The sequence below is a fragment of the Mustela lutreola genome, chromosome 1 (assembly GCF_030435805.1).
Source record: "Mustela lutreola isolate mMusLut2 chromosome 1, mMusLut2.pri, whole genome shotgun sequence".
Taxonomy (NCBI): Eukaryota; Metazoa; Chordata; class Mammalia; order Carnivora; family Mustelidae; genus Mustela; species Mustela lutreola.
This window is the reverse complement of record NC_081290.1, coordinates 65,337,349-65,365,004: the sequence shown is the minus strand read 5'-3', so window position 1 is coordinate 65,365,004 and position 27,656 is coordinate 65,337,349. Positions and strand designations below refer to the sequence as shown.

Sequence of the window (27,656 nt, the reverse complement as noted above, 5' to 3'; positions counted from 1 at the left end):
CCATGCCCTTATGTGGTCAACCCTCTTGCACATCTGTGTCCTGATGTCTCCTTCTTCTAAGGACACCTGTCATCCCGATCAGGTCCCACCCAGATGACCCATTTTAACTTAAATACCCCTTTAAAAGCCTCATCTCCAAATATGGTTACATCTGAGGTGCTGGGGGAGCGGTATAGATATTTTGGGAGGGGACACAACACAGCACATCCCAGAAGCCAACCTCCTACCCACTCCACCTCTGGTGTCCTCCTCTCACTTCTGCTGCCTGTGTCTCTGGGAGCTTCTCTGGACCCCTAGCCTAACATTGGCTGAGAGAACCCCACCCTCCAACCCCGAGCTCTGTGCTTGGTTTCTCCCCCTTCGTGGAGGTTTTGCTTCCTGCTCCTCTGGCTCAAGCTTCTGTAGCTCACCTCTCCGCAAGCCTAGCCCCAGACTGATCGCCACTGGGTGTGCTGGAGAAACGGACAAATTCAATTCTAGCACCAGGGCTGGCACACTTTTCTGGAAAGGGCCAGACGGTAAATAACTTTGGCTTTCCAGGCTGTGCAGTCTCTGTTGTCACGACTCCTCTCTGCCCCTGGAGCAGGCAAGCAGCCAGAGACAATACAGAAACGGATGGGCTTGCCTGTGTGCCAGCGAGACCTTAATTTGCAAAGTGGGTGCCAGGCCACCGTCTGCTGATGCCTGCTCCAGGGCACACGATATGAAATTATCACTTTCCTATTTAAAAAGGGCTTTTTGGAAAGTTTTCATGCCCTGGAACGTAAGATCCAGGAGCACAAGGAACTCATCCATTCTTGCTAAGCATGTGGAGTCATGCCAAGTCATGCAGTAGGTGCTTAGTAAATAGCTAATGGCTCAAGCGGCTGGAGGTCCTGAATTTTGGGAAAGGCCTCAGTGGGAGAGCCCAGCAGGAGGTACAGCCTTTCATGGAGGCCAGGTGCTGAGCTAAGAGCTTGTCAGTCTCCATTCACGTAATCCACATGTGCACGCATATAAGACGGGCCTCCATCCCTTTACCCATGAAAGAATGGGAGCTTAGAGAGGTAAGTAAGCTGCTCAAGGTCACACAGTGTTTGCTTGTGGACCTGACCGTGATACCCCTGTGGCTGACCGGTTCCCCCGGGAAAGATGCGAAATCCCCTCTCATCCTTTCTCTGGGCCATCTGAGTGACCAGCCTGGGGCTCCTTCCACCTCAGGTCTTAATTTATCCCTCTACAAATCGGGAGATAACCGCTTCCATCCTCGAATAGTGAGCAATTAAAAATGGGCGTGCAGCCATCCATTTCTGGTAATAAAGCCTTGGCGTTCGTGGACGGCATGACGCCCTGCCACGTGCCCTGAGGATGCCCACCCCGAGACACGGTGCCGCCTTTCCAATTTGCTCTTGTGGGAGGTGATTTTATAATGCACCATCAATTGGAGCAGAAATGGACTATTTCCCACTTAATACAAGACAAACACCAGCAAATAAATAAGAATAAATACACGGGGGACATCCTAGCCACTGCAGCAGACCCCAACCCAGTGGTGTCCCATGTAAAGGCTGACTGACTCCAGGTTGCTCGTCCAGGAAAGCATCAGAGGCCCTCCGACACAGAGACAACACGCTCGGAAGTCAGGGCAAGGGAGAAATGAAGATCAGAGGAAGGTCATTCAAAGACATGCGAGCTGATAGGTCTGCCAATGGACGCTCACGCCAGCTGCTGTGAACCCACACTTCTGTCTGCCCCTTCTTAGGGGAACCCTTGCCGGCCCCCCAGTGCCCCTGCCTGGACAGCTACTCCACTTTGCTTCACGGGTATAAACACAGACCCAGTTTCACGGGGGCTGGAGGATGGTGGGTGCTCGGTTTTCCTGAACTGCTTGTGCAGTCATCTCTGTTGTTCTGAAGTTGTATTAAAAAGTGAACATCTGGGGCACCTGGATGGCTCAGTGATTAAGCCTCTACCTCCGGCTCAGGTCATGATCTCAGGGTCCTGGGATCGAGCCCCACATCACGATCTACGCTCCACAGGGAGTCTGCTTCCCCTCTCTCTCTGCCTACTTGTGATTTCTCTCTCTGTGTCAAATGAATAAATAAAATCTTAAAAAAAAAAAAAAAAGTGAACATCTTTCCCAATACATTCGCTATGCCTTTCTTCAAACCCCCTCCTCCAGGAAGGCTTCCCAGATTGGTCATCCTAGGTGTCTTTTCTTCCCTACTAAGGTTCTGGAAGGCAGTCCCAGGCTCAGGTTAACTTCTCACAGTGCTGGGAAACAGGGGTTCTTGATGGGGAAGAGAATAACACTTAACAGTTAGAGGGCTGTGCCTATAAGCAGGTCCCAGGGACGAGCACAGGGAACCAGGCGAGTCAGTTTGGTGCCGGTGGTCCCCACAGAGTTGGGGTGGGAAGGGGCTGCCCGGCTCTCACATTCCTTTGATCTCAGGACCCCAGTGCAGTTTGCTGAGCCTTGAAAGAAAAACCACGCATCAGGCTCTCTCCCCTCGGCAGGCTGCCCAGGCTCCGAATAAGGAAGCCTCACAGCACCCCAAGCTACAGTGCAGCACCGGGAAGAAACCTAGCCAACTCTCAGACCCAGAACCAGCAATAAGGCTTGCAGCTGGGTGTCACTGAGGTTTGGAGCTGTGTGTTCCTCTGCTTAGCAGACACCTGCCTAACGCACCAAGTCTGTGGGAATGCAGAGCCAGTGTGGTACCACGCACCCATCCACCTCTTGGAAGTCAGAGAGCTTTGAAAACCATACAACCCTAAAAAAAAAAAAAAAGACAAAAAAAAAACCGACCCCCCAAAAAACCAAAAACCCCCAAGGCCCTATTGTCTCTATTACTAATTTCCTCAAATTCTTCATTGCTTTTGTAACTACAACGAAGCCCCTTTTCTTCCCCTTTTTCTTTCCCTTAGAGTCACAGCAAAGAACCGAGGAAAATCATCGAGATTTCAGCTCCATTAATTTTTCAGGGCACCATAAATTAAAGAGCAATTGCAACGCAGTCAATTTCTGCAGGAAAATAAGTCTCTGTGATTGTGCTTTAGTCTAATTACATGGAAGGCTAAGTAGTGCTATTAATACCCAGAAGCACACACTGTCCCAGAAGAAGGCGTCGGGAGCAAAGAGGCGGCCGGTGGGGCTGGAGGAACCCGGGGACGCCAGTCGGTGAGGTCCAGACTATGGTAAGGAGGCCAGGTCCTGCAACGAGCCGTGGCTCAGACCAGCCGAAATCGGCATTGGGAGGCCCTTGACCTGGGGGAACCCTCATGGGAGAAATCCATCATTCACTCACCGATTGATCCAACCGACGGGCACCCCTCCATCGATCCGTCCACCTCCCCCGTCCGTCATCACGCAGCCCCCGTCTGTCACCCACTCACCCTTCCACCCGTGCTCAGCTCCATGTCCATCCAGCCAACAAATAGCCTCAGCCAGGAGCTTGTGAGGAAATGCTGCAGAAACTGGGCAGAGTCCGTGCCCGCAAGGGGCTTACCCAGGAGTGGGTATGCGGGGAGCAGTCCCCACGCCGGCTGCAGTGGCTCCTCCACAAGCCACATGGACACCAGAAGCTGGAAAAGGCCCAGTCCCCCACCCCCACACTGGAGCTTCCAGGGGGAGCGTGTCCCTTGCAGACACCTCGATTTCGATCCAGCGAAACACATTTTGGACTTCTGGTCTCCCAAGCTGTGGGAGACCCCACGTCTGGCCAGCCACGGAGCGCGTGGTGATAGGAACGGATCCTGGTCTCCGTTGCAGCGAGGGCAGGTCCTCGTCCTCCTGTGCTCTCTGCGCCCTGCCTCACCTCCTGCTCAGGCCTCACCCCCTTCTGGGGCCAGCCCCGGGCACCCCTCTCCCTGGGCCTGGAAAGAACCCTCCACCATGTTCTTTCCATCAGCGGGTGGAGGGTCCCTTGGGCTCCTGTGGGGCCCTGGTGACACGGCTCCCAGAGAAAAGGACATGGACTTGGGATCTGAAGGACAAGTCACACCTACTGAAGGTAGAAAAGCATCCCAGGCCAGCAGAAGGGCCCGGCAAGGCCCAGCATGGGAGGGTGTTTGGAATATTCTAGAAGTGGAAGAAGGTCTTATGGCGGTGCACCCGGAGGGGAGGCCGGGGGACAGTCCTAATAATTACCTAGTGTTCTTCAATCCTGTCTCACGTGTTTACCTGTGCCAAGTCCACCTCAGCCTGCTTGGTTCCTACACCCCGAGACCAACGATGGCAGCATCCAGACCCCCCGGCCTTGGGTGGAAGGGCTCCGAGGACCCGGTGAGGAGCAGCCTGCATTGCCCCGCGACCTCACCAAAGGAGCAGCTGTGGGTGCCCTGGGGCCCAGACACCAGCTCCACCCCTGTTTACCTTGCCGTCCTTGGTGTAGGCCAGGACCTTGTCCTCTTCCTTGGGGTGGAAAATCAGAGTCTCCACCGAGAAGGGGAGGAGCTGCTTCTGGAAGGTGGCCCCCTCATCCGTGCTGAGGAACAGACTCTGGTCCCGGTCACTGAGCGAGGAGCTCAGCAGGACGATCTGGAACAGAAAGCAGGGTGGACGTGAGCTCCCGCTCTGCACCCAGCCCCTGCACTCAGCCGAGAGGGCGGGGCCGGAACCATGCCCGCTCCTCCCACCCTGCCCCACCCACTCCTGCTAATTAGTCACTCATTAATTCCCTCCACAACTCTGTCCCCCAGCCAGGCACTGTCCACAGGGCGAGGCCGACCACGAGCTGGGGTTTTCTGCCGTGAATAGTCCGTTCTATGGGGGCAGTGTGAGATACATCAGCGCGTCGCACATTGTGGGCCTGACCGGCAGCCTGTGGAGACAAAGCAGGGGGGCTGGGGAGGCTGGGCTGGGGGCTGCGTGCAGAAGCAGAGCACTGGACCAGGTAGGGGGGCGACCCGGGACAGCAGGCGCCAGGTAGGAACTCGGATGTGAGGTGGCCGAGGGGGACGGGACTGGATAGGTAACAGTGTGTCTGGCTCCATGAGGCCTTAGAGGGCACTGTGGTGGGTGGAATGGGGACCCCGGAGAGACACCCCGTCCCTGCGTCCTCACCCTGGTTCCTGTGAAGGTGACCTCACTTAGAAGCGGGGTCTGCACAAGTGGGATCAACTTAAACATCTCAGGATGAGGTTATCCTGGGAACTGGCAGGCAAGGCGCCCATGGAGAGGATGAGGGACAGCCCCGCCACCTGCAGAATTCTCCCATGGGTGGGGGTCCCTCAAGGCCTCTCTTGGCTCTGCCCAGAGGGTCAAGGAATTTGGGGAAGCCGGCCTGTGGCCCTCTCTGTGTTTGTCCACTTCCCAAGCATGCAAGTACATGCTCTCCTGGGCTGTGAGGTGCCCTGGGTCTTCCAGAAAGTTCAGGAAAGGCCGACTATGAGTCAGAACAGGTTGGCCCTGCAAACTACACACAGGGGACCAAAGGGACCCTCAGAAAGAGAGAAAAGGGGAAGAGGGAGAGACTTCCCTCCTTCCCCTGAGGCCAGAGAGGGTCGGCCAGTCTGGAGGGTTGGGAAGGCGATGTGGGCTCCTACCACTGTGAGTGGATCCCACCCCCCCAGACCACATGGTCAGCCCCCGGCAGCATGGGTGGACCCCCCCCCCCAGACCACATAGTCAGCCCCCGGGAGCATGGGTGGGCCCAGTCTCTACCTCCACCCTCTTCTGGGAGTCCCAGTTCCCATGATGAAGCTGGGGGTAGTCTTCCTACCCACACACCTCATGGAAAGTTCTGGGCTCCTCACGGCCCCAAGGAGACTGTGACCTCTGTGACAGGGTCTGCAGGCTCCTCTTGGACTGGCCTCCCTCCCTGCCTCCTGCTTGTGAGCTGGCCACAGCCAGTGGGGTCCCCCCACGTACAGCCCTCTCCCCCCAACACCTGTTCCCTCTGTTTCCCCCTCACCCCCGGGGCCCAGTGGAGCCCCCTGATTCAAGGCCACAGGGGACCTGGTATTTGCCCAGCAAAAGCTCACCACCTGTCATGGAGGTAGCCTCTTCTCCCAGGACTGTGGCCCCTTGGGGCCGGAGCCAGGTCTGTGGGGTTTCCTGCTATCCTCCTCCCCACCCCCACCCCTGCAGGGCCTGGGGACTCCACACACTTATTGAATGAATGAATCAATGAATGAATCAATCAATAAATGAATGAACGAACAGATACCATGTGCTGATAGCATAGGGGTCAGGGCACACTCAACCTCAGATAGCCCAGTTCAAATTCCATGTCTGTGTGACCTGAAGCAAGCTGGCTGGCCATTCCCTGCCTCAGTTTCTTTGTCTGTAAAATGGGAGAAATAATATGGTGCCTGGCATTGGGCGATCCTGCAGTTAAAGTCTACTGTGAGTGTTCAAGACCACCACATCCTCACTAGAGCTCAGTGGGGCAGTTATGATCTCTGCTCGGTGGATGGGAAACTGAGGCACAGAGAGGGGAAGCAAACTGCCTCAGGTCACACACCGTGTAGGACAGAGTCAGGGTCTGGAGTTCAGAGGGAGCCCATGCAGGGTGGGGTGCCGGTGGGGCAGGGGGGTGGGACCAGCCCGGCACCGAGATGAGTTCTTCCTTCCCAGGGGCAGGGGCTATGGGACACTAAGCCCCCATCATGTGGATGCCCCACTGCGATGGGCTCCCTACACTCCAACATTTCCTCTAGAAGACGATGAAGCACACGGGGCAGAAATCAAGAATTGCACGAGCTCCTGTCTTTACAAACGGTATCTGATGCGCTCTTTCCAGGGGAACCCTGAGGAGTTGTGCAAGCCATAGCTGGTCTCCCCTAGCACAGATCCCGCCCTCGCCCACCAGCCAAGGGGGCCAAAGGAGAAGGGCAGGCAGGGCACTTCCAGAGCCTGCCTCTAGCGGCCGTGCTCTCGGAAGGTGGAGGAGCCTTGTGGGAGGTGTCCCTCGGGGGTGGTTTCCACGCAGGAGAAGTGGAGGGGCCAAGAACGGCCACGTATAATCATCCCGGGAGTGTGGAATGACAAGGGCGCTCACGCACTCACAAAAAGAAGTGAGTGCAAATTTACGAGAGACTATGTATCTCCCAAAGACAAAATGTCAGGAAGCCTATGATAATTTTGCCGATGGTTACTGTATGAGAGTACACATGATCTTATCAGCAGAGGTGCACAGAAATGGGAGTGGAGGGCTCACTGTTCAGCCATCATATAAGAGGAAACGCCACCCCCTTGCGCCCCTGGGATGGACCTTGAGGGAGTCATGCCCAGTGGAAGATAAATGCCCCGAGATCAGGCTTGCAGGTAGACTCTTGTAAACAAAGCAAAGCCTGAGCTTACAGCTCCAGAGAATGGGTGGGTGCCGCAGGGGGTGGGTGGGCGAGGGGTGACGAGTCAGAGGCCCGCACTGCCGGTTGCCAAGTGAGTAGGTCTCGGGCTGCCGTGGGCCCAGCGTGGTGACACACGGGAGTGTGGGTCTGGATGTGGCTGAGAGAGGGGGTCCTGAACAGTCTCCTCACGGGAAAGCATCGCTGTGACGTCGTGCGGCGGCGGATGGCAACCAGGCGTACAGGGACGATCGCTTCCCCGTAAAGACCGAATCATGATGTCCTACACTCGAAACTAAGGTAATGTTACATGTCAATTACACCTCAATTTTGAAAAAACCAATGAAAGCAACACGAGGACCTTAATAGTGGTTGTTTTTAAGTGGTGGAGTTAGAAGGAGTTTGTTTTCTTATTTTCAATGAACGCTGTAGCTTAGAATAGTTTTACCTTTACAGAAAGGTGGCAAGGATAGGACAGCGAGTCCCACAGCGCCCGATGCAGTGTTCTGTGCCAGGACAGCTCACATCGGTGTCAGACGTCTGTATGGTTAAGGACGCAGCATACCCACATATGTACGGTCTGAACCACACACGCTACGTTCCATGAGTGGCTTTTCCTGGTCTGGGATCCCATCTAGGAACCCACATGACATTCAGGCGTCACGCCTCCTTAGCTCCTCTGGGCCGTGACTTTCTCAAACGCACCTTGTTTTTCTTGACCTTGACAGTGTTGAGAAACTCTGGTTGGGTCTTTTGCAGACTGACTCTGATTTCGGCTTATCTAGGCTTTTCTCGTGGTAAAAACTGGCGTCAGGGGTTTGGGGAAGGAAAGGCACAGAGGCGAGGACCCTTCTTGTTGCAGTGGGCCCGGAGGGGAGCCCACAGCCGTGGTGCTTGCCTCACCAGCCTCGTGGTACGGGTCAGGGCTCCCCAGGGGAACGGGCTCTCCTTTCCTCCCCCTGTCCATGATGTCCTCTTGGAGGACAGCCCCCCACCCCCCCCCACCCCGCACAGCCCACACCTGTAGTGTGGAGGGCGGCTCCCCTCCTTGAGGCAGAGGAGCTGTGAGCATTCTTGTGAATTCTTCTGCATGGGAGACTGGTCTCCTCACCCCTGCACTTACTGACTCATTTATTTACTGTGAACTCATGAATATTTATGTCAGACTTAGAGTTGTAATTCAAGGCTGTTCTGTTATCTCATTGCCCCAAGGCTCCCCCTCTGGCTAGTTGCAGGGGGGTGCGGGGCTTGGGTGGTCTCCTTTGCCACAACACCCCGCTTCTATTTCTAAATGTTGCTCTGTGCTGCACCTGGTCTCCCCGGATAATCGGGAAGAATGAAACAAGTCACCCAGATTTCTCACCCAGCGTCCTGGAGATGGCTGGGTTCACTCAGCATCCGCCCAAACATGTGGCCCAGGCTCTGTGCCCCACCCCAGGGCGGCTGCCCACATGCCTGGCTCCTTGGAGCCATCTGGCCAGGGAAGCCCAAACATCACTCATCAAAACGCTTTCTCATGATGACGATTTCTCAATGTTCTTATGATGCAACGATTGACTTATCCACCTCCCCCAGGAGATTGTGCCTCTTGAGCGCAGGGATGGTGGCCTGACTCCTGTTCTGCTGGCACAGAGCCCAGAGCGCTGTGGGTTAATCCCTGCCTGATGGATACCGACTGAATGCATGCACGGGTGAATGAATAAAGAAGTCCATCTCAACCCTTGATTCCAAGAGGAATTGTTTGTCCACTCTTTTCCTCTGAGAGAACATTCCTAGAGCTATGGCAGAAGTCTGGAGACGGGACGTCATAACAAACCTCATTCACTTCTCCCTATTACCCAGAGCTTCACACATCAGAGAAGACTCATTCATTCACTCATTCATTGCTTCATTCTTCCGTTGGTGCTAAGACCACAGAGTCGAGCAAAGATTCAGGCGTGACCAGGACCTTGTGGCAGCAGAGCCAAGGAGGAAAGGAGAATCCAGGTACGGGGCCCAAAGGAAGGCTTCCTAGAAGAGGTGACCTCCCACCCCAGGTGAGCTTCGAAAAATGGATGGAAATTTGACTGGCAGACCCAGGGGAGGGTGTTTCAGTCAGAGAGGACAGCATGACAGGAGGGTGGGGGTCCCTGACCCGCCTCTCCCCCCAACCCCTGCCTCAGGCTCCAGGTGTCAGCCCCATAGAGCCCTGCTGTGTTTCTCTAGTTCCCCGAGACTATTCACATCTTGACTGCCCTTCCATGCACGGTTCCCTTGAAGTAGAATGTGCGGTGGGACCAAGACTCCCCCAACCTCATCACAGATAATTCAGATTCAGATCTGACAATTTCAAAATGATACAAAACCCAAGTGTGATTAACTTAAAACAGCTTGTGAAAATGATCAGAGACCCCAATTCTGGGCACTTCCACAAAGCTGAATATTTCTCACTTAATTTTGCAGACGCCTCTGGCATGAGTTTATCCTGTTTTTATTCTGGGATGCCCTTCCCTTTTGTATCTGCTTGTCTAACACCTCCTTATCCACTGAGGCTCATTTCAAAGGTCACTGCCTCCAGGCAGCCCTCCGTGATAGGAGTCCTCTAGTAAATTTATTCCAATACCTCCTCCGCCCCTCTCTCCAGCATCTCAGGCATTCATCTGCTCCAGCCCAACATTCTTAGTGTTCTCTTTGGGAGTCTGTCTCCCCTCTAGGAAAGCCCTGTGTCTTCGTCAGGGCCATGCCTCCAGCCAGGACTACAAGGCTTGGTCCTGAGCAGGCACCAGGTACCCATAAACAGGTGTTGGTGCCACTCCCACACAGAATCAGGGCTCCTGGGACAGGGTCGCGGCTCCATCACGGCCCTCCTTGACGGCCGAGGCCCCGCCCATGGTGGAACTGCAGTGGAGAAACAAGAACCCGAGGAAGTTGTTCTGGCTGGGGGCCCAGCAATCTGGATTGGGGGCTATTTTGGGCCTCAGAGTGGGACAAGTAAGCCAGGAAAGATTGGGGGATGAGAAAGTGCTGACAAGGAAAGGATTACTAGAGCAAAGAAAACAAATCAATTAGCATAGTGCAGAGCGGAGGCTGGCAGACTGTTCTCCCAAATTGGGAACCAGACTATTTTCAACGGTGTATTTTTACTGTTTACTATTCCGGGCCAGCATATGGTACCTGCACCGGCTTCCGGGGGCCCACAAGGCTGGGTGTTTGGAAATCAGAGGCCATACGTTGGAGAGAAACATGGGACAGGTTCAGAGGACCAGCGGCTCAGAGTGTGAGTCCCAGGACTGCCTATGTAATCCGCGGGGCCCCAAATGCAGGGCTCCTTGCTCAAGAAGAATGAGGAATTCCAACGTGGCAGCAAGCAAGCTTTACAGCAAGCACTAGGTCTGGGTCTAGAGCCTGCCTCCATCATCCCACAGGGATTCTGCTAATAAACTCTGGGACTCTTAGCCCCAGCGGCATGGAGGCTGCTGGAAGCACATTGTGTCTGCCCCACCCGGGGGGAAATCAGCACTTTCTCAAAGTCCCTGGTGAGCCCTGAGCTCCCAGCCAAGGGACATCTGCTCTGGGCTGTAGTTCCGGATGGTTCTCAGCTCTGAGCCCACCAGCTGTGTGACACTGAGCACAGTGGCTGACTCTGCTTTGTTCCCCACTGAGTGACCATGAAATAAGCCACATGCCTCCCACGCCACGTCCTTCCTCTGGGATTCTGTAGCTCATGGCCACCCTCGCAACTACTCTGACGATGCTCCACAGGGTGGGGAAAATACGGATGAGAGCCCCAGGAGTCCAGCTAGACCACAACACAAACATGGGGGACACGCAGAGTGGGGCTTCAGGTCACCGTTACCCCTCTGAGCTGTGAGCTGTGCAGCGTTGGGAAAGCTAGTGTACCTCTCTGGGCTGCTGTTTCCTCATTTGTAAGTAGAGAGGAATCCCCGTTGCAGAGGCGACCAGAGGAATCAATGCACAAAGTGTGTAGCAGACCAGCCTGGTGCCTGGGACACAGCAAGCATCCCGAACATGAGGGAACTCGCCATATGGGACAACTCGAATTACTGTCCCTGCAGGAGGTCACCAAGCCCTGTAGTGAGTCAGGATCACGTTGCTTAGTCAGGTCATCTGTGGTGATGAGAGCAAGGGGAAGTGTACGGCCCCCTGCACTATGAGACCCCAGGACAGACGTGGGCAGAGGGTACAGATGCTGCCCAGTGGAATGACCCCTCTCTCTCCGGTGCATGGGCTGGAGCATGGCCAGAGAGGCCAAGGGCCTGTGGAAGGTCACACTGCCAGCCAGGGTCTGTGGCCTCATCCCTCCCAACATCACCTGCCCGCACCGCTAGCACACAGCATGGCCGGTTTGCTAAGGAAGTAGCAGCACACACTAGGGTTCCTGCAGGAACACACTTGTGATGTCCAGAGAGACCCTGCCACCTTCAAAGGGCTATGAGGACTGATATCCAGAGGTCTGCGGGTCCATCCAGAGCTTTGGGGATGGACTTCTGGCCACGCAAAGGGAGGGGCAGGGGACTTCTGTTCCTCTTCATCCTTCCCTTCTTCCCTTTGTCCCACGGTCTTGGTCCTGTTCTCACAAATCATTAACTGAGTCATTGAGCTGCACATCAGACCTCAGCCGGAAAACAAGCCCCTCAGGATGCCTGCCTCGGGGGAGCTCACAGAAGACAGTGGAAGGCTTTTAATGGTGGAGGCAGGGGGCCCTCCCCTAGGCTGGACTGGAATAGATGGGAGACTTTCTGGAAGTTTCTGCAGGAGGTGCACCCCAGGCTCCCAGTGGAGATGGGTCACAGCCACATGCAGAAAGACACTCCAGGGGGACAGGGCTGCCCATGTGCTATCCTGATGCAGGACTCAGGTTTTCTTCTCCACCAGGTCAGGAGACCTATCTGAACCCAGGGGCCAGACTCCTTTCTCTGACCCTCCCCACACGCGCAGGCGCCTCCAGGCCGGCTCCAGGCCGGCTCCCGCCTCCGCTGGCCCTGACTCCTGTTTGGACAAGCCCGCCTGAGCCGTATCCCTGCCGTGGGAACTGCATGTGGCTCTGCCCGCCCCCCCACTCAGGCCGCCAAGCCGCCTTCCCGAGGCCAAAGCTTCCCACAGGTCTCCCAGCCCCTCTCCGAAAGGTGGTGCCAGCCTCCCAGCCTGTGTGGCCGCGGCACTCGCATACGTCACGGCTCTCAGAGCTCCACGTTTAAAAAGGGAAACAAACAGCATCCAGAAACTATTTCTCGCCTCTGCTAGGACTCCTTTTGGATGCGCCACAGATCTCTGATTTCCATTCAGAACCACAGCAAGGGGAGGATTTCTTATTTTAGTCTGCCCTTTACCAAGTTTATCCCTACAAGGGTCCCCACCCCAAGCCCCCCGTCTCCCTGTCATCTGCAGTTACCTATTTAAAACCCAATCACCCGGTCTATTCCTGGCCAGACAGATGCTCTCAGAGAGGGACGCAGAAAACGGCTTTGACGCCAGGAGAGGCAGACAGCGGAGACCAACAAATCCAGCGGCATCCACCCTCCGGTCTTAAATTAGCAGCCGTGCACAGGGTCTCATCCACGCCTGGGTGAGTCATGATGAGCAAAAATAACTCTCCCACCCAGAGCCTCGCTCTTGTGGACGGATGCGTCCTGCTGGGATGTTCCGCACGCCCTCGGATCAGCTACCCACAGTCGTCGGAACTCATCACCCCACGACAGTCTCCGTGTGGGCAACCAGGAGCATGGAAGAGGTCACAGGAGACAGAGTCTGACTGCGCGGGGGGTTCTGCCATCTCTGTGTTCCATGACCTTGGGCAAGTCACTCTCCTCAACCTTAAATTGGAGACGGTAATCTCTTCCGTGCTGAGATCCCAAATTAGCTACCGTATTCAAAAGTGCTGGAGTACCCAAAGGCTCATCGTTATTTCTGTGCTTTCTTAAACCAGAAAGATCCATCACTGGAGAAGTCCAGGATAATCTGAATTTACGCAAATGCAAGCCTGCTGAAACCCCTTCAGGGTCACTCCTGAGGGGGACATTCATGACCGTGTCCCATGACCTCACCCGGGTGACCTCACCAGCCCACAGCCTGAGTTCCCACCACCCTGGATGCCCTCCAGTCACTCTATCCCCCGCCCCCCACCACTGCTGCAGCACCTTCACTATCAACTTAAGAATGCTTCCCACTTTGCCCAGACGCCCTTGGCCGTCTTCCCTCCCACTGCAGTGAAGGCTGAGGCCTGGGGCAGACTGGAGGCTGACGTGGAGGCCATGGAGGTCACCCGGGTGAGACAGCCCCGTGATGCCACAGAGAGGGCAGGCTCCAACACACTGCCGAGTCGGGAGTTTAGTGGGTTTGGCACGGAATGAACAGAACAAGGAAATGTGGGAACTCACCCAAGCTCTGGCCCAGCTGCTGGAGAGGAGGGCACAGGAGGAAGAGCTGGCTTAGGGCAGACGGAGGGGTGGCCCATTGGGAACCCCGCATTAGGGCGGCGGGCCCTGAGGGACACTTGGTGGAGGAAGGGGCTTGGGGTGACATCCGGGGAGAGTGCAGCTCCCTGGAAATCTGCACTGGGGACAGGTGTCTGGAAGTCACGTGGGCTGGGGGTTCTGGGGGTGGAGGAGCCCACCTGGGGTTGTGAGAACGATGTAAGTGCTAGCTGCAGGGGTGGGGGGGGGAGAGAACCAAGAGGAGCCCATGAGGAGGGGGTGAGGCAGCGGGACAGGCCACCCTGGGAGCCAACAGGGAGGACGCCCTCTCCAGTCCCCCAACCCTGCCCCACACCTCTGCCTGCCCACCTCCTGTGGGCCTGCACCCCGGGCCCAGAGTCCAGCCTTTCTTCACTCCGCCCTGCTGGCCCCAGGCTCTTCCTGCTGGGGCTCCCACTCTGGAGGGCACTTTCCTGACCACAGGGCAGCCCCTCAACTCAGAGACCACCTGCTGGGGGGGGTGGGGGGCTCTTCCTTCCGCATTTAAACAGGCCCCGATGCCAGCATATCCTATGGTCTTAAAGACAATTATTAACACTCTCGGTAAACATCTGCTTACATTATTTTTTTAACTGCGGTGAAGAGAGTAACACAAAACTCACCCTTTTAACCCTTGGAGCACACGGTTCAGCGGCATTAGACAGAGTCAGGGTGATGTCAGCCATTGGTCCCGGAGCTTTTCCGTCTCCCCGACCAGCTCCCCACACCCTCCTTTCACAGTGCCCCCCCTGCCGTCACTGTCAACCCCTCCCCCCACTAAGATCACACTGTGGGGATCACATCTCTCTTGCTCGATACTGGATCCCAAACCCCCACCTGGGACACAGCAGGTGCTGAGCTGATCAGTGCGGAACAGTCTTGACCAAATAACACTGAAGTCTCTTTCTGGAGACATTTCTGGAAAATGTTTAACAGATGAGGGGGGAGGGGTGGCTGAGAGCAGCCCTTCTGAGCCCCCCACCCCGCCTCCGGTGACTGAGCCTTCTGACGCCACAGCCCCATCAGCCGTCAGCCTCCAAGTCCCTGCTCAGATGTCCCAAGGGCTTCCAGACCAGCCCTGACCCCGCGAAATTCTCTGGAACCATTCCACCCGATGTGAGGAGCAAACCCTGGTTCCTTTTTCTCAGGCCAACCCATCGCAGGCCTTACGTCCAGCCCGTCTGGTCAGAAAGGTCATTCGGCTGGTTCAGGTCCAAGCCTTGAGACATCTCAGCCCTTACCTACCAGCATCCAGGGCTTTTGCTAAGACCCCGAAGTGGCTTTGAACTTGGCCCCGACACATGGGTTCTCATTTTTCTGCAACAGCGACGAGATGGGGGATGTGCTTGGCTCCGCTTCACAGAGAACACCCAGAAGCCAAGAGGGGGAAAGGACCCGCTCAGGCCTACACAGGCTGAGAACCGTGACACCGGACTGAGATCCCACACTGGCTGAGGCTAACCACCTCCCCCTGCCTCCAGGTCAACCCTCGAGCTGACGGACATCCAGCGCAATTTAGAAAAACGTCCACACAAACACGATTAATGAATGGATTGTCAGGAAAGGGCTGGTTTGGACTTAATTACCAGCCTGACAATCACTCACGTGCCAGGAAACCTCTCCAAGAGCATTTGTAAATTCAACAGAGAGGTGAACCTTTTCCCTTTGGCCGGAGGCTGACTTGGAACGTCTTGCGTCGATCGATAGTAACTAGATAAGGCAAACATATTTCAGGCCATAAAAAAAAGAGCTCGTCGCCACTGTTTTATATCCTTGATTTATTAATAATCTTGCCCACCGCATTTGTGACATGAGAGGCCCCCACGGCCCCTCCCCCGTAATTATTGACGATCTCTGTTCTCTAAAGGGGCTCACACGGAGTTTTTGGAGTGAGCACAGTCTAATTGTGTTTTGTTTGGCTGTCTGAAGGTATTTTGCAGACAGAGCTAAAAGCCCACTTGCTGGGGTGGAGTGCGGTGGACAGCTAATTCTCCGGAATGACTGGTTCTGGAAGATTGTCTCGTATCAGGACAGCTGTATTAACTACGTACGATTCGATCTGTGAACAATTTGCTCATTCATCCGCTCCCTGATTGAACAGTGGCAAGCAAGAGGACGTAGGTCAGTCTCTGCTACGTCTCTTCGACGGGGACCCAGCAGCCTCCGGGAGAAAGATGGCGACTTTCGGAAGTAACTGTGGGATCGCTGAAGGCTTTCTCTTCAAACATTTGAGAACAGAGACCAAGGCAGGATTGCCAGCACCGGTCAGGCAGGTGAAAACGTCAAAACAGAGTCAACCAGCAGTCACTCTCCTCCCCTTCCCTGGAGGTGGACGTCTGACATGAATCCATGTCCACACCAGATGGTCAAGGCCACGGTCATCAACACGAGGGCTGTTGACATTCCATGGTCACAGATTCAAGTGGAAAGTCCTCTTTTGGGTGAGGACAGGTCATGACATGCTTGTATGTAGCACGGCTTCAGCACTTACTATATACCAGGCACTGCACTAGATGCTCCCTGTATAGCTGGACAGCCCTCCAATGAAGTAGTTACTATCATTACCCCTGTTGGTGGATAAAGCAGGAGTGCCCAGGGAGGGCAGCAACCACACACAGGTGATGAGCTGGAGACAGGCTACCACCAAGGCATCCAGGCTGAACCTTGCACCTGCAGAGATGGGGAAGGGTCACAGAGTGTTCTTCCCATCACTGTTCACTCAGGTGTCCACAGAACCAATGTCAGCTCATGCTGGGGACCGAGTGGGGGCACTCTCGCTTTCCTTGGGCTTCATGGAGCCCACAGTCTTGTGGTGAGACAATGACCAAAGACATACATGAATGATGAATTATGAACCCTAAAGAGGGCCCAACCATTTAACATTGGGGGCGTTGTCTAGGAGGGCACCCATAAGATCAGAGAGACAGTGAGATGGGCCATGTCTGGCAGGAGGATGAGGAGGCCATGGGGCAGGGAGAGGGCTACAGGTGTAAAGAGGGTGGAGGTAGTAGGACCGGGTGTCCCCTGGGGGTGGCAGTGGGGAGTCTGGAAGAGTCTCTGGCTCTTGCCTGCAGCGCTGGAAGAAAAGCAGTGAACTGAGGAGGCTGGGTGCTTCCTGGTGCTGGACAAGAGCCTGTAGAGACTAACGACTGAGCAGGAATGTGAGGTGATGACCAGAGAGGACACTGCAAGGGAAGCCACGGGCCAGCGGTAGTGTTACTAATTGTCAAAGGTGGGGGACTAGTGTTCCCAGGCATCACAACGGTCAAAGGTGGGGTTCTGGTGTCCCTAAGTACCACTGATGGTCAAAGGTATCCCCAGGTACCCCCAGGTACCATTGATGGTCAAAAATGGGGAACTGGTATTCCCCGTGATGGTCAAAGGTAGGGTCCTGGTGTCCCCGGCTACCTACCACTGATGGTCTGGTGTCCCTGGGCATCACAGATGGTCAGTGGTGGGGCTCTGATGATCAAAGATGGGGTCTTGATGTCCCCGGGCATCACTGACCATCAAAGTAACCCAGGGTTACCACAGACACCTCCTAAGTGGTAAGGAGCTGTACAAACACACAGTGATAACAGGAGAAATGAGTGGTCTCCTCTGTCAATTCCTTCTCATCCTTCCACCGCAAATGAATGATGATTTAATTAAAGTTCTCAGGGAAAGAGCTCTGGAGTAGGTTTCCTGAGGGCTTTCAGCAGTCACGTGGAAATGGTTGTGAACCAAGGCTCTGGTTTCCGGGGAGGACCCTCAGCATAGATGTTTCCAGATGGAGACATATGGACAAGCGGCCAGCATCCAGGTTCCCAAGACCCCACCCCCACGGCACTCAGGGTGGAGGCCTGGCCCTCCCCCCTCCCACAGGCACAGACCTAGGAGAAGTTCAGGGTGGGTAGGTGGAATGAGGCAGGTCCAGCTGCTTCTGTCACTTAAGACAGTAACACCCAGAAATAGATGGCAGGCTAAGGTGCAGAGCTTCAGCTGGTGCCAGCCAGACCTGCATACTTCTGATGTTGGAATTGCTACAGCCGTGTCCCTTGAATGCCTCCAGTGACAAGGGGCTCCCTACCTCACAGATGGCATCAGTATTTTTCTTTATGACAAGCACAACTCTGCAAGGCACAGAAAAAAAACGGCTTTGGAATCTGGCAGACCTCTGCTGACTTCTGGCTATAAGCATACAGCAGGACGACCTTGACTTAGTTCAGTGGTCTCAGGAGGAGTGGGGACACCATCCACCCTTCTTGCTCCCCTCTCTGGCCTCTCTCTTCAACCAAGCCTCAGGTTGGTAGAAGAGCCTGGCACAGAGCACGGTGGTCCCTGGCTTTCCTCGATGGTGGCTCTGTCCCCCGTGGGAGCCAACCTGGGTGAAGGGCTGTGCCTGGGATAGGACGTGGATATTTCTGGGACCTCCTCAGCCCAGAATGCCATTAAACTCCCACCCTGTCTCTGATTTACTGGCTGTGCCCGTGTGTAGATGTGAGCGTGTGCAGAACTCACCAAGCCTGGTGGGCATCACGGCAATGATGCTGATGGAAGCAGGAACAACAACGAATATAGAAATAACAGTAACAGGAAAACCAGGTGTGGGGGGAGGCACTCACTGAGCCCAGACGCTCTCTGAGTGCGCTGCACACACTCACCCACTGGCTTCTCCCGAGAGGATCTTCTGGGGCTATGTCCACTTTCCTGAGGGGTGAACACCCTGCCCAGAGCTCCGTCAGCTCGTAGGAGGCCGAGCTGGCGAGGGGAGCCCCTAGAGGACCCCTTTGTTCTGAGAAGCAGTAGAGCCTGGAAGACTGACCTGCCTGCCTGCCCAGGGTAGAGAAGGCAGCATAGCAGTGGGGAAGAGACCCTTGAAGTGGGACCTGTCATCCTGGTCCTTCTGCTTACTGACCCCCAGGCCTGCACTGCTGTGTCTAATCTGTAAGAAGAGAGCAATCAGTCGATCTGCAGGCCGACCTGTGGAAACCAAGACAAACCCAGCCTTGCCAGCAGCATCAAGCCCCTATCACAGACACCAGGCTGGCAGATACCTCTGCCTCGTGACTGACCCTGCGGGGAGTACCAGCCCCCTACCCCATCGGGGCCAGCCACCAACATCTCACAGCAAACCCCTTTCCCAGAAAATTGCCTTCGGCTGACAGGAGCCCCTCACCTGGGAAGTTAAACCCTCCCCTGGTGGTCCCTAGACAGAGCTCCATGAGGAGAAGGGGGAAGGCTGGCCTCCTTGCCTCCAAGGGGGCCACTCTCTTTTGTGCTCCTGAACGTGTTGCCGATCAGACCTAGGTCTGACTCTGCCTGATAGCACGTTCCTCCTCAGCTGCTGCTTCTCTCAGGGTCCTTCTGAGTGTTTATCCTCAGTACAACAGCTGCACCGAATCCCTGCCTCGGGCTCTGCTTCTGGGGAACCTGACCTGAGGGCTGCTCCATTTTCTCAAAGCAGCCATCTACCCAGGTAGCCAGAAGGTCCTGAAGAGCAGGGGCTCTGGCAGCCTTGGTCACTCCGTGTCTCCCCAGGGTCTGGCATGTGGCAGGGAGGACTCCATAATCCACACAGTGTACACTGTGGGAAAGGATGAGGACTCCCTGTGAAAACCTGGGTCCACTGCACGCTGGCGTCCGTGCAATGAATCGTGCCATGTAATAGAGCAAAACTCTTAGCAAAAACAAGGGCCATTTTCCTCATATTTTTAAGACCAAGGAAAATAATCAATAGTGTGACGTAGAAAGGGGGCTGATCTTGGCAAGCAGGTGACCCTGTATTGTTCTTCTCCAGCGGGAACAGGTACCAGGCTTGAGAAATGCCCAGCAGTTCCCCAGCCCAGGATACAGAAGAGGAGGAAGAGGGCCAGGTGCTGGCGGGAGACTCCCACCGAGGCAGCTCTGCTTCCAAAGTAGGAGGAGATGAAGTGTCTGGGCCTGGTTGGGGGAGGGCTGACAAAATCTGAGTGAGGACCCCTTCTTATGGTGCAACATCTTGATGTGTTTTAAGTCACACACACATACACACAGAAGCACACAGATGTGCACACACACACACACACACACACACACACACACACAATTACGTTCCTAAAAGCAGCCCCTATCACAATGTAGTATGAGACACAAGTTGCAGCCTGACACCTGCTTGGTGGAGCCTCCAGACCCCCCTTAGCGGGGAAGGCAGGGCAACCACACCAGATGGTTCCCCATCAGGACTTGGAGCAGGGAGGTCAGTCACCTAGTCCAAATGCCTTACTTTACTGTTGAAGACACTAGTGACCAAGGAGAGAGAGCCACCTCCCCACCTTGCCAAAGTCCACACCCCAGGCTGCCTAACACAAATGCCAGGATGAGAGACCCTCCCCACAGGAAACTTCCTGTCCTGTCCCTGGATAGGGACTGAAGAGGTGGCCAGTCCAGGGCAGGATTTGCAGGCCAGGAGGCTTCCAGGCTATTTGAAGAGAAGTACCTGCTGGGATGGGGCATGACGACGTGAGGTGGCTGGACGAGGGTACTGATCGGGCACAAGGGCAGTGTGCTCAGGACACAGCAGCTCAGAACTTGCTGATGCACTTGACCTCCAGGCTTTCGGCCTGCCTGGGGGTAGTGCTACCCTCTGGAAGTTTCTAAGTGCAGCACGACGTGTCTGAGATGCCCATTAGTAATGACTTCCAGGGGTCATGGAGACAGCAGGAGACCTGAGTGTGGTGTTGAGGGTGACAGCAGGGCTGGGTGGTTAACTGGGGTGTGTCTGCAGTATGTGAAGCCATGGGACTCGGTAGGGTCACGGGAAGAGGAGGACAACCGGGGGACTGGTAAACATCCCACCCCAGAGGGAAAGTTCCAGCTGAGAAGATGAAGCGGAATGGAAGGAAAGTGGGGAATACACAGTAAGTATGACTTGCCCCCTTTTACTGGTAAGGAAACTGAGCTCAAAAGACTCATCCCCAGAAACACAGCCAGGGAGGGGGGGCAGATTTTGAGCTCAAAGTTCTTAAACTTGAACTTCAGAACCAGAAGTGTTGCTTGGAATATGCTTCCCTCTTACACATGGTCAACATCTGTACATCTTCAAAAGCGAACCCGAAGTTCTCCTCTCCTATGAAACACTCCCTGCTGCATCACGGTGACCAGTCCTCCATTGTAGGTCCTCTGAAGCTTATACCCACCTCCACCTCAGTGTTTAGTCCACCTCAGGAGAGGAACTTGTGATCTAACTGGGCTGTGAGCTCCTTGAGGTCAGAGAATGTGTTCTATTCCTACTCCACCTCCTTGCTTGCCCAGAAACTTGGCATATGAGGAACTCTATAAGGCTTGTTGAATGGAAGGATGTATGCGTGGATGGATGGACAGACAGAGGGACAGACAAATGGATGGATGGATGGACAGACAGATGAATGGATGAATGGATGGATGGACAAATGGAAGGATGGATGGAAGCATGGATGGATGGACAGATGGACAGATGGATGGATGGATGGATGGATGGATATATGGGTGGGTAGGCAGTTATATATATGGATGGGACAATCAACAGACAGCTAAATATACAGATAAATGACCCTTAGGTGGGTGGTTGGGTAGATGGCTGGCATCTGAAAAACAATAAGATTTGCTGGAAAGACAATAAGATTTGCAGTCAAAACATTCAGAACTTAGTCCTGGCCTCTTACGCGCTGGCTGGCAGGCACCACAAGGCCCCCAGGGCTGGACCCTGGGCTCCTCACCTTTATGAGTGACCAGTTGTCTCTCTTCTGGGACTCTGAGAGGCTCAGCGGGGCCATGAGAGCAGGTCAGGGAGTGCACGGGGCTGTGGACACATGAGGCAGCCCTTGGGAGCCTGGCACATTACGCATCACCATGGAGCTCTCTGTGCCAGAAATCACCTCCAAAATGTACATCGAGAGGACATAATTTCCACATGGCTGGCTTTAAAACCAAGTAATTAAGTGGTTTTACAGTCAGTTTTTAAAACAAGCTCTTTAAGTTTTGAGTATAAAGCCATGTCCCTATAATAGCCAAGTTGCTCTGTTTTCTGATTTCTGCTGCAATGGATTTTATAATTAGGCAGAAAAAAAAATCTATTCCTGGGCTGATGACACTTTGTTTGGTCTGGTGAGACCTCACCAACTTACAGAGATGGGGCTTCCTCAGGACCTAGACCAAGCAGGAGTCTTTTGGGGGTTCATGGTACAGAGGATGATGGACAACACACAGGGCAGCCTGGCTGGGTTGGAGGGACAGCAAGGGGCACAGGCTGTGTGTAAGTGTGCATGTGCACATATGTGTGTGTTCAAGTAGGTGTGTACGGGGACACTCAGAGGAGGTATCCCACCCAGCCTGGATGGGGAGAGTCAAGGAAGCCTCCAGATGAAGGCTGTTCTCTAGCTAGGGCTTCTGTGGCACAGTGATGCTGGAGTCATCCAGCACGTTCAACCTCATTTTGCTCCAGGCCTACTCTGGAGGCTGGAGTCCAAGTGAAGTGAAGGCTGACAGAAAACACAGGATGCCTGTTTAAATCTGAATTTTTGATAAACAAGTAAGCTTTTAGTCTGAGTAGTTCCCCAATGTTGCATATTTTTAGTACAAGTATACCATATTTGTGATATGCTGAAAATAATTTACTGTTCAGATGAAATTTAAATTTAACTAACTGCATTTGTTTTTGTTTTTGCTCAATCTGGCAACCCTGTGAAGGACTCAAGGCACTGGAGTGAATAATACAGGCCTGCTGCTCACCTCTAGCTGGCCCTGAGGCCAGTGGTGGCCCTTCATTGCCTCAGTGGTAAGCACCAAAATGGAGGATAATTCTTTGGATCTGTGACAGCTCAGAGGAGTCACCGAGCCTCTCTAGGGTAGTTAAGGAGGGCTTCTTGGAGGAGGTTTCCTTGAAGGATGAATGAGTTACTTGGGGAGTATTATTTTAGGAGAAAGCTATTTCAGGTGCTAGAAAAGTAACATTGGTGGGCACAAGGACACTTGACAGATATGTTAGGAGTTGGAGGGCATTGGGACTAAGAGGAATGTAACACCCTCCCTCTGAGATTGCCCAGGATGTGATATGGCTGCTATTACCATTTAAAAGGTGGAAGTAGCCCCCAGGGTATGTTCCTTGAGGAATGGTTGGCATCTTTTTACTGGGAAAAAGATTTCCCTTCCTACAGGCCAAGGTAGCCCACTTCAGAGTTCATAGCCTGACAAGTAGATTTCAGCCCCATTCACCCACAGTGAAGTGCCCTTGTGCGGTGTGCAGCCTGCCCAATGGTATGTGGTGGCCCTGACTTTAAGCCCCTATCTTGCTCACTGCTATATCCCCAGATCTTACAGCAATGTCAGATAAATCTCTGATAAATCAGTATTTAGTGGTTGAGGCTGAGTAGATGGATGGATGGGTGCATGGATGGATGGATAAATACATGGATGGATGGATCATGCATACATGGATACATGGGATGGATGGATGAATGGATTGGATGGATGATGGATACATGGTTGCATGGATGGATGGATGATGGTTGCATGCATGGATGGATGGGTAGATGATGGATGCATGAGTGGATAATGGACAGATGGATGGATGCATTGGATGGATGATGGATGCATGAATAGATGGATGTGTGGATGACAGAGGGATGGATGGATGAATGGATGGATGAATAAATACAGGGATGAATGATGGATAGATTAATGGATGGATTGGGTAGATGATGGATACATGGATGATGGATGGATGGACAGATATACATGGATGGATGGATGGATTGGATGGATGATGGATACATGAATGGATGGATGGATGCATGGATGGATAACGGATGCATAAATGGATAATGGATGGATGGATGATCAATGAAAGGATACATGGACAGATAGAGAGAAGAATGTGTGGACGATGAATGAATGCATGGAAAGAGGGATGGGTGGTTGAGTGGATGGACGAATCACAAGTTTCAGGATGGCAGGATCCAGACCCTCCATCTGGGGCCTCACATCTAGGTGCTGAGCAGCTGCTTGCACTAGGAAATCAAGGAACAGTAGTGGAATTGGAGGGACCCCCCATTTTCCAGGACCAAGCAGTTTTCGTAAGGGTCATATCTGGCAAATTGTGTGGGATGCATGTACTCCTTTGGTCTTTAGTGGGTCCCCTTCTCTGAGGCTAACCTCAGAGTTATGTGTGTATATTGGGGCTAGCCTGTCCCTTAGTTGGTGGATGTGACTTTCCACCCTCCTGTGAGTGGGGACAGATTGCCTCCAAGGGACAGCACAGAGATGATCGGACTCAATTGCCCCACTGAGCAGCTGTCCACTGCCTCTTTGTTCTCAATGCTTTCTTCTCTGTCTTACTTATTGGGTTATTTAGGTAATCTTAGAAGTCCCCTTGCATTTTGTGCATGTGTGTGTGATCAGACACACAGAAATGGGCACCAATTAATACTTTTTAATCCTTCATGTGGAATAAAGATCTATTTTTCAGGCAGACAACCATGACTGGGATCCCCAGTGCTTGTTCATGTATTCAACAAACCCTCCTTCTGCCCAGAACACTAGGCTCCCCCTTGGAGCATAGTAGCTAAAGTCTCCAGCCCTGCTGGTCCTGGGACCTGAGGCTCCTCTCCAGAAGGGAGGGGTGGGGAGAAAGGGCCTTGCCTTTAGGTGTAGGGAGCACTGGCCAGAGAGCCCAGCCTGGAGAACAGCTGCCCTCACCCACCGCCTCCCCTCCCTTTGCCCACCCCTGGAGTTATAGCTGTGTTTTCTCGCAGGTGCCAATGGTGGGGAAGGCCCCGTACCAGAGCTTATCTCCCTTATCCCAGCAGCTACCCACGGGGCGGGATTAAATGGTATAATGGATGGGAAAGTACACGGCAAATTGGAAATCGCTGTAGCGATGTGAAGGGTTATTACAGATGGCACTTTCTGCCAGCACGCCAGGCCGCTGATGGAGAGCCGAGGTGTGGGTCGGCGGCGGAGGCCAAGGGGAGGGTTCCTGCAGGGACCTGAACACTCCGTCCAGTCACGGCAGGGAGGATGAGGACAGCACGGCAGGCCTGGCTTAGGACCCCCCGTGGGCTGCAGGTGACAATCTCCTTCCCACCTGCTGGGGACACCAAGGGGCTCAGGCAGAGGTCTTTCCTCGGGGAGATGGACATGGGCCAGCCGGCTCCCCCTGTCCCCACACTGGCCTCCCTCCAAATGCCAGTGCAAAACTGAGCACGTCCCATCCCCATGTCCCCCTTCATTCTGCAGGTGCTTCCAGTGTGACAAGTGAAGAGCAGAACCGAGAGCAGAACCCAGGGGTGCCTGGGGAGCTCAGTCAATGAAGTGTCTGCCTTCAGCTCGGGTCATGATCTCAGGGTCCTGGGATCGAGCCCTGCACCAGGCTCCCTGCTCAGTGGGAAGTCTGCTTGAGATCCTCTCTCCCTCTCTCTCTGCCCTCCCCTTGATGCTCTCTCTCTCTCTTTCTCAAATAAATGATTAAATATTAAATATAAAAGTAGAGAAGAGTAGAGCCCAGAGCCTGTGCCAAGCAGAACCCCTGCTCCCACCTCACTTGCCTCCTCTGGGAACCAGGCTCAGCACACTTGGCTCTGAAAAGAGCAGAGTCAACCCATTAGCCTGCGGGCCATAGGCCCCCAGTCCTAATCGTGCTACTCTGCCACAGAGCCAAGAGAGCCACAGCAGCCTCTAGACAAACGGCTGTGGCACATGCAGGTGGAGCCTCGAATATGTCCGTGAGTGGACGGTCAGTGCAGTGACCTCTGATCCAAATGTGTACGTGAGTGTGTGAGTCGTGTGAGTTGGGCAACAGCAGAGGGCAGGGGAGAAGATGGCCCGCACGCCATCCTCCGTGCCGGGCAGGCATAGCTGGGCAGTCGTGTCGGATTTCCAGAGGGACCCATCAGCAGCAAGGGACCTCCCACACAGCTGGGTCCCTGGACGGCCAAGGGCCTCACCCCCCCACCCACCACAGGTGGATAGCTCCAAGGCCCAAGTCCCTCCAAGTTTTGCTAACTTCCGAGCTTCTGGTTTCAAGCAATGTTCCACCAAGTGCCACAGAACACTAGGTCCAAGGCAGATGCTATGGCAAGGTACCAAGGAGCTCACCGTCTCTTTCTCAGGTAGCTGCCTGCCGTGTGCCCTCACGGCTGCTGGGTGCTGTGCTGAGTGTGGAGTGTAGGCTATCTTCCCAAATTCTGGACACCAGTGGGTCCACCGCCCCCATTTCTGCTTCACCCAGGTGTGTGCAGAGGTGTGGGGGGCAGGGAGCTGAGGAAGGGCTGCTGGAAATCTTATGAATGCCAGGAACAGAAATAAGAGAACACATCCAACCCTGCCGCGACACCAAGTCCTGTACACCTGGGGTTTGCGGCTCACACCCCTCCCCGCCTTCCTGCTCCCTGCACCCCTCCCCCAAGACTAGGCAGGTGCTCTCTTCTGGGAGCTTTACGCCAGTCCTGGCACCCTAACCACCACATCCTAACACGTAGCATCTCTTCACTTGGGAGCCCTTTGTTCGACCAGTGATGCTGGACCCTGCCAGGTTCAGAACACTTTGAGAGGCTTATGGGAGCAATGGCTTAGCTGCCTGGGAAAAGTGGACATGGAGTAAGCAGCTAACACACACACACACACACACACACAGTGCTCAGGCTGCAGGGTGGGGGGTGTTCTTGACCCCTGAGGCCCCTCCTCCAACAACCCCCACTGACCACAGCTAACGGCCTCTTCTGAATATGTTGGATGTTCTGCGATTTCAGAGCTGGAAGGATTTCCACAACAGTCTGCAGCCCCGAACATCACCGAGCACGTCTTGCACTAATTAGTCTGGGGCCCCGAGGAGACCGTCGGGGAGAGGGCATTAGGGGGCTAATCATCGGCCTCAGATTGAAAAACAGACCCGCAGATGAGTACGGTCACGAATTTACTGGAGCTCTCTGCCTTGAGCACAACTGCCAAGTAATGAAGGAAAATAAGATGCCAAGTTGCATTAGCCAAAAATAAAATACAAAGCGAGAGGCAGAGAGCTTTTGTGTTCAGTGTGGTCAGCCTCTGCCCAGAGGGAGTCCGGCAAGTCCAGCTAGCCCCTCAGGCCGGCTTGGCCCCCTCTATCTCCCAAAGCTTGTCCCCAGTGAACGGGGTGTGGGGGCGACTCTCCCAGCCCCCAGCCCGTGCTTTGGAGCCCACGCCATTGTCAGCACTGCTCTGGTCCTGCTGCCTCCTGGCTGGTGGTTTATAGATGGTCCTGGCCCAAGGACACACTGTAGGACATGGTTCCCGCCCTCCTCCCTCTGGAAGCTCAGGGTCTAGAAGAGGAAACGCCCTTGATGGCCAAATAGGGAAAGGATGTGAAGAGGAAGTTGTAGGGGCTGTGGAGGTAGAGCCCAGAGGAGGAGCATCTAAGTCTGCAGGGCGCTATCAGACAGGCTTCTGGGAGGCGGTGACAGCAAATGTGGAAAACTCCCCAGGGGAAGCAGGGTAGACAGGTGGGGAGTGGGCAAGCCCCACAGGGGTGACAGGTGGCCTGCTGGTGTGAAGGCGCGAACGCAGGGCTAGAGGGCGGGCAAAGCCCTGTCGCAGTCCACGTCCAGCCACCATGGGCCAATCATCATGATTTACAGGAATATCAAAGTGGAGCCCACTAAACTACAGTCTCTTATTTTTCCAAGGATGTTATTAAAAGAAAACCACCATTGTCAACCACCAATTCATAGAAGAAAGGACATTTTATTTTAATTTATTTGAGAGAAAGAGAGAGAGACCATGCACATGCATGCGTATAAGTAGGGGGAGGGGCAGAGGGAGAGCGAAAGAGAATCTCATACCACCAAGTGTGGAGCCCGTTGGGAGACTCGATCCCATGGCCCTGAGATCATGTCCTGAGCCAATCGGACACAATTGAGGGAGCCATCCAGGCATCCCAAGAAAGGACCCTTTAAGGACCCCCAA

The 27,656-nt window shown here is 54.3% G+C and overlaps 1 protein-coding gene across 4 annotated transcripts in view; it reads right to left on the bottom strand.

Annotated features, from left to right (window-relative positions):
• The window catches only part of SORCS2 (sortilin related VPS10 domain containing receptor 2), a 422,409-nt gene that overhangs the window by 68,113 nt on the left and 326,640 nt on the right, over window positions 1-27,656 (bottom strand). For all 4 annotated transcript variants that reach the window (XM_059165935.1, XM_059165939.1, XM_059165918.1 and 1 more), the window contains exon 4: window positions 4,355-4,519. In XM_059165935.1, the coding sequence (XP_059021918.1) occupies window positions 4,355-4,519 (165 nt within the window). The remainder of the gene's footprint in view (window positions 1-4,354; window positions 4,520-27,656) is intronic.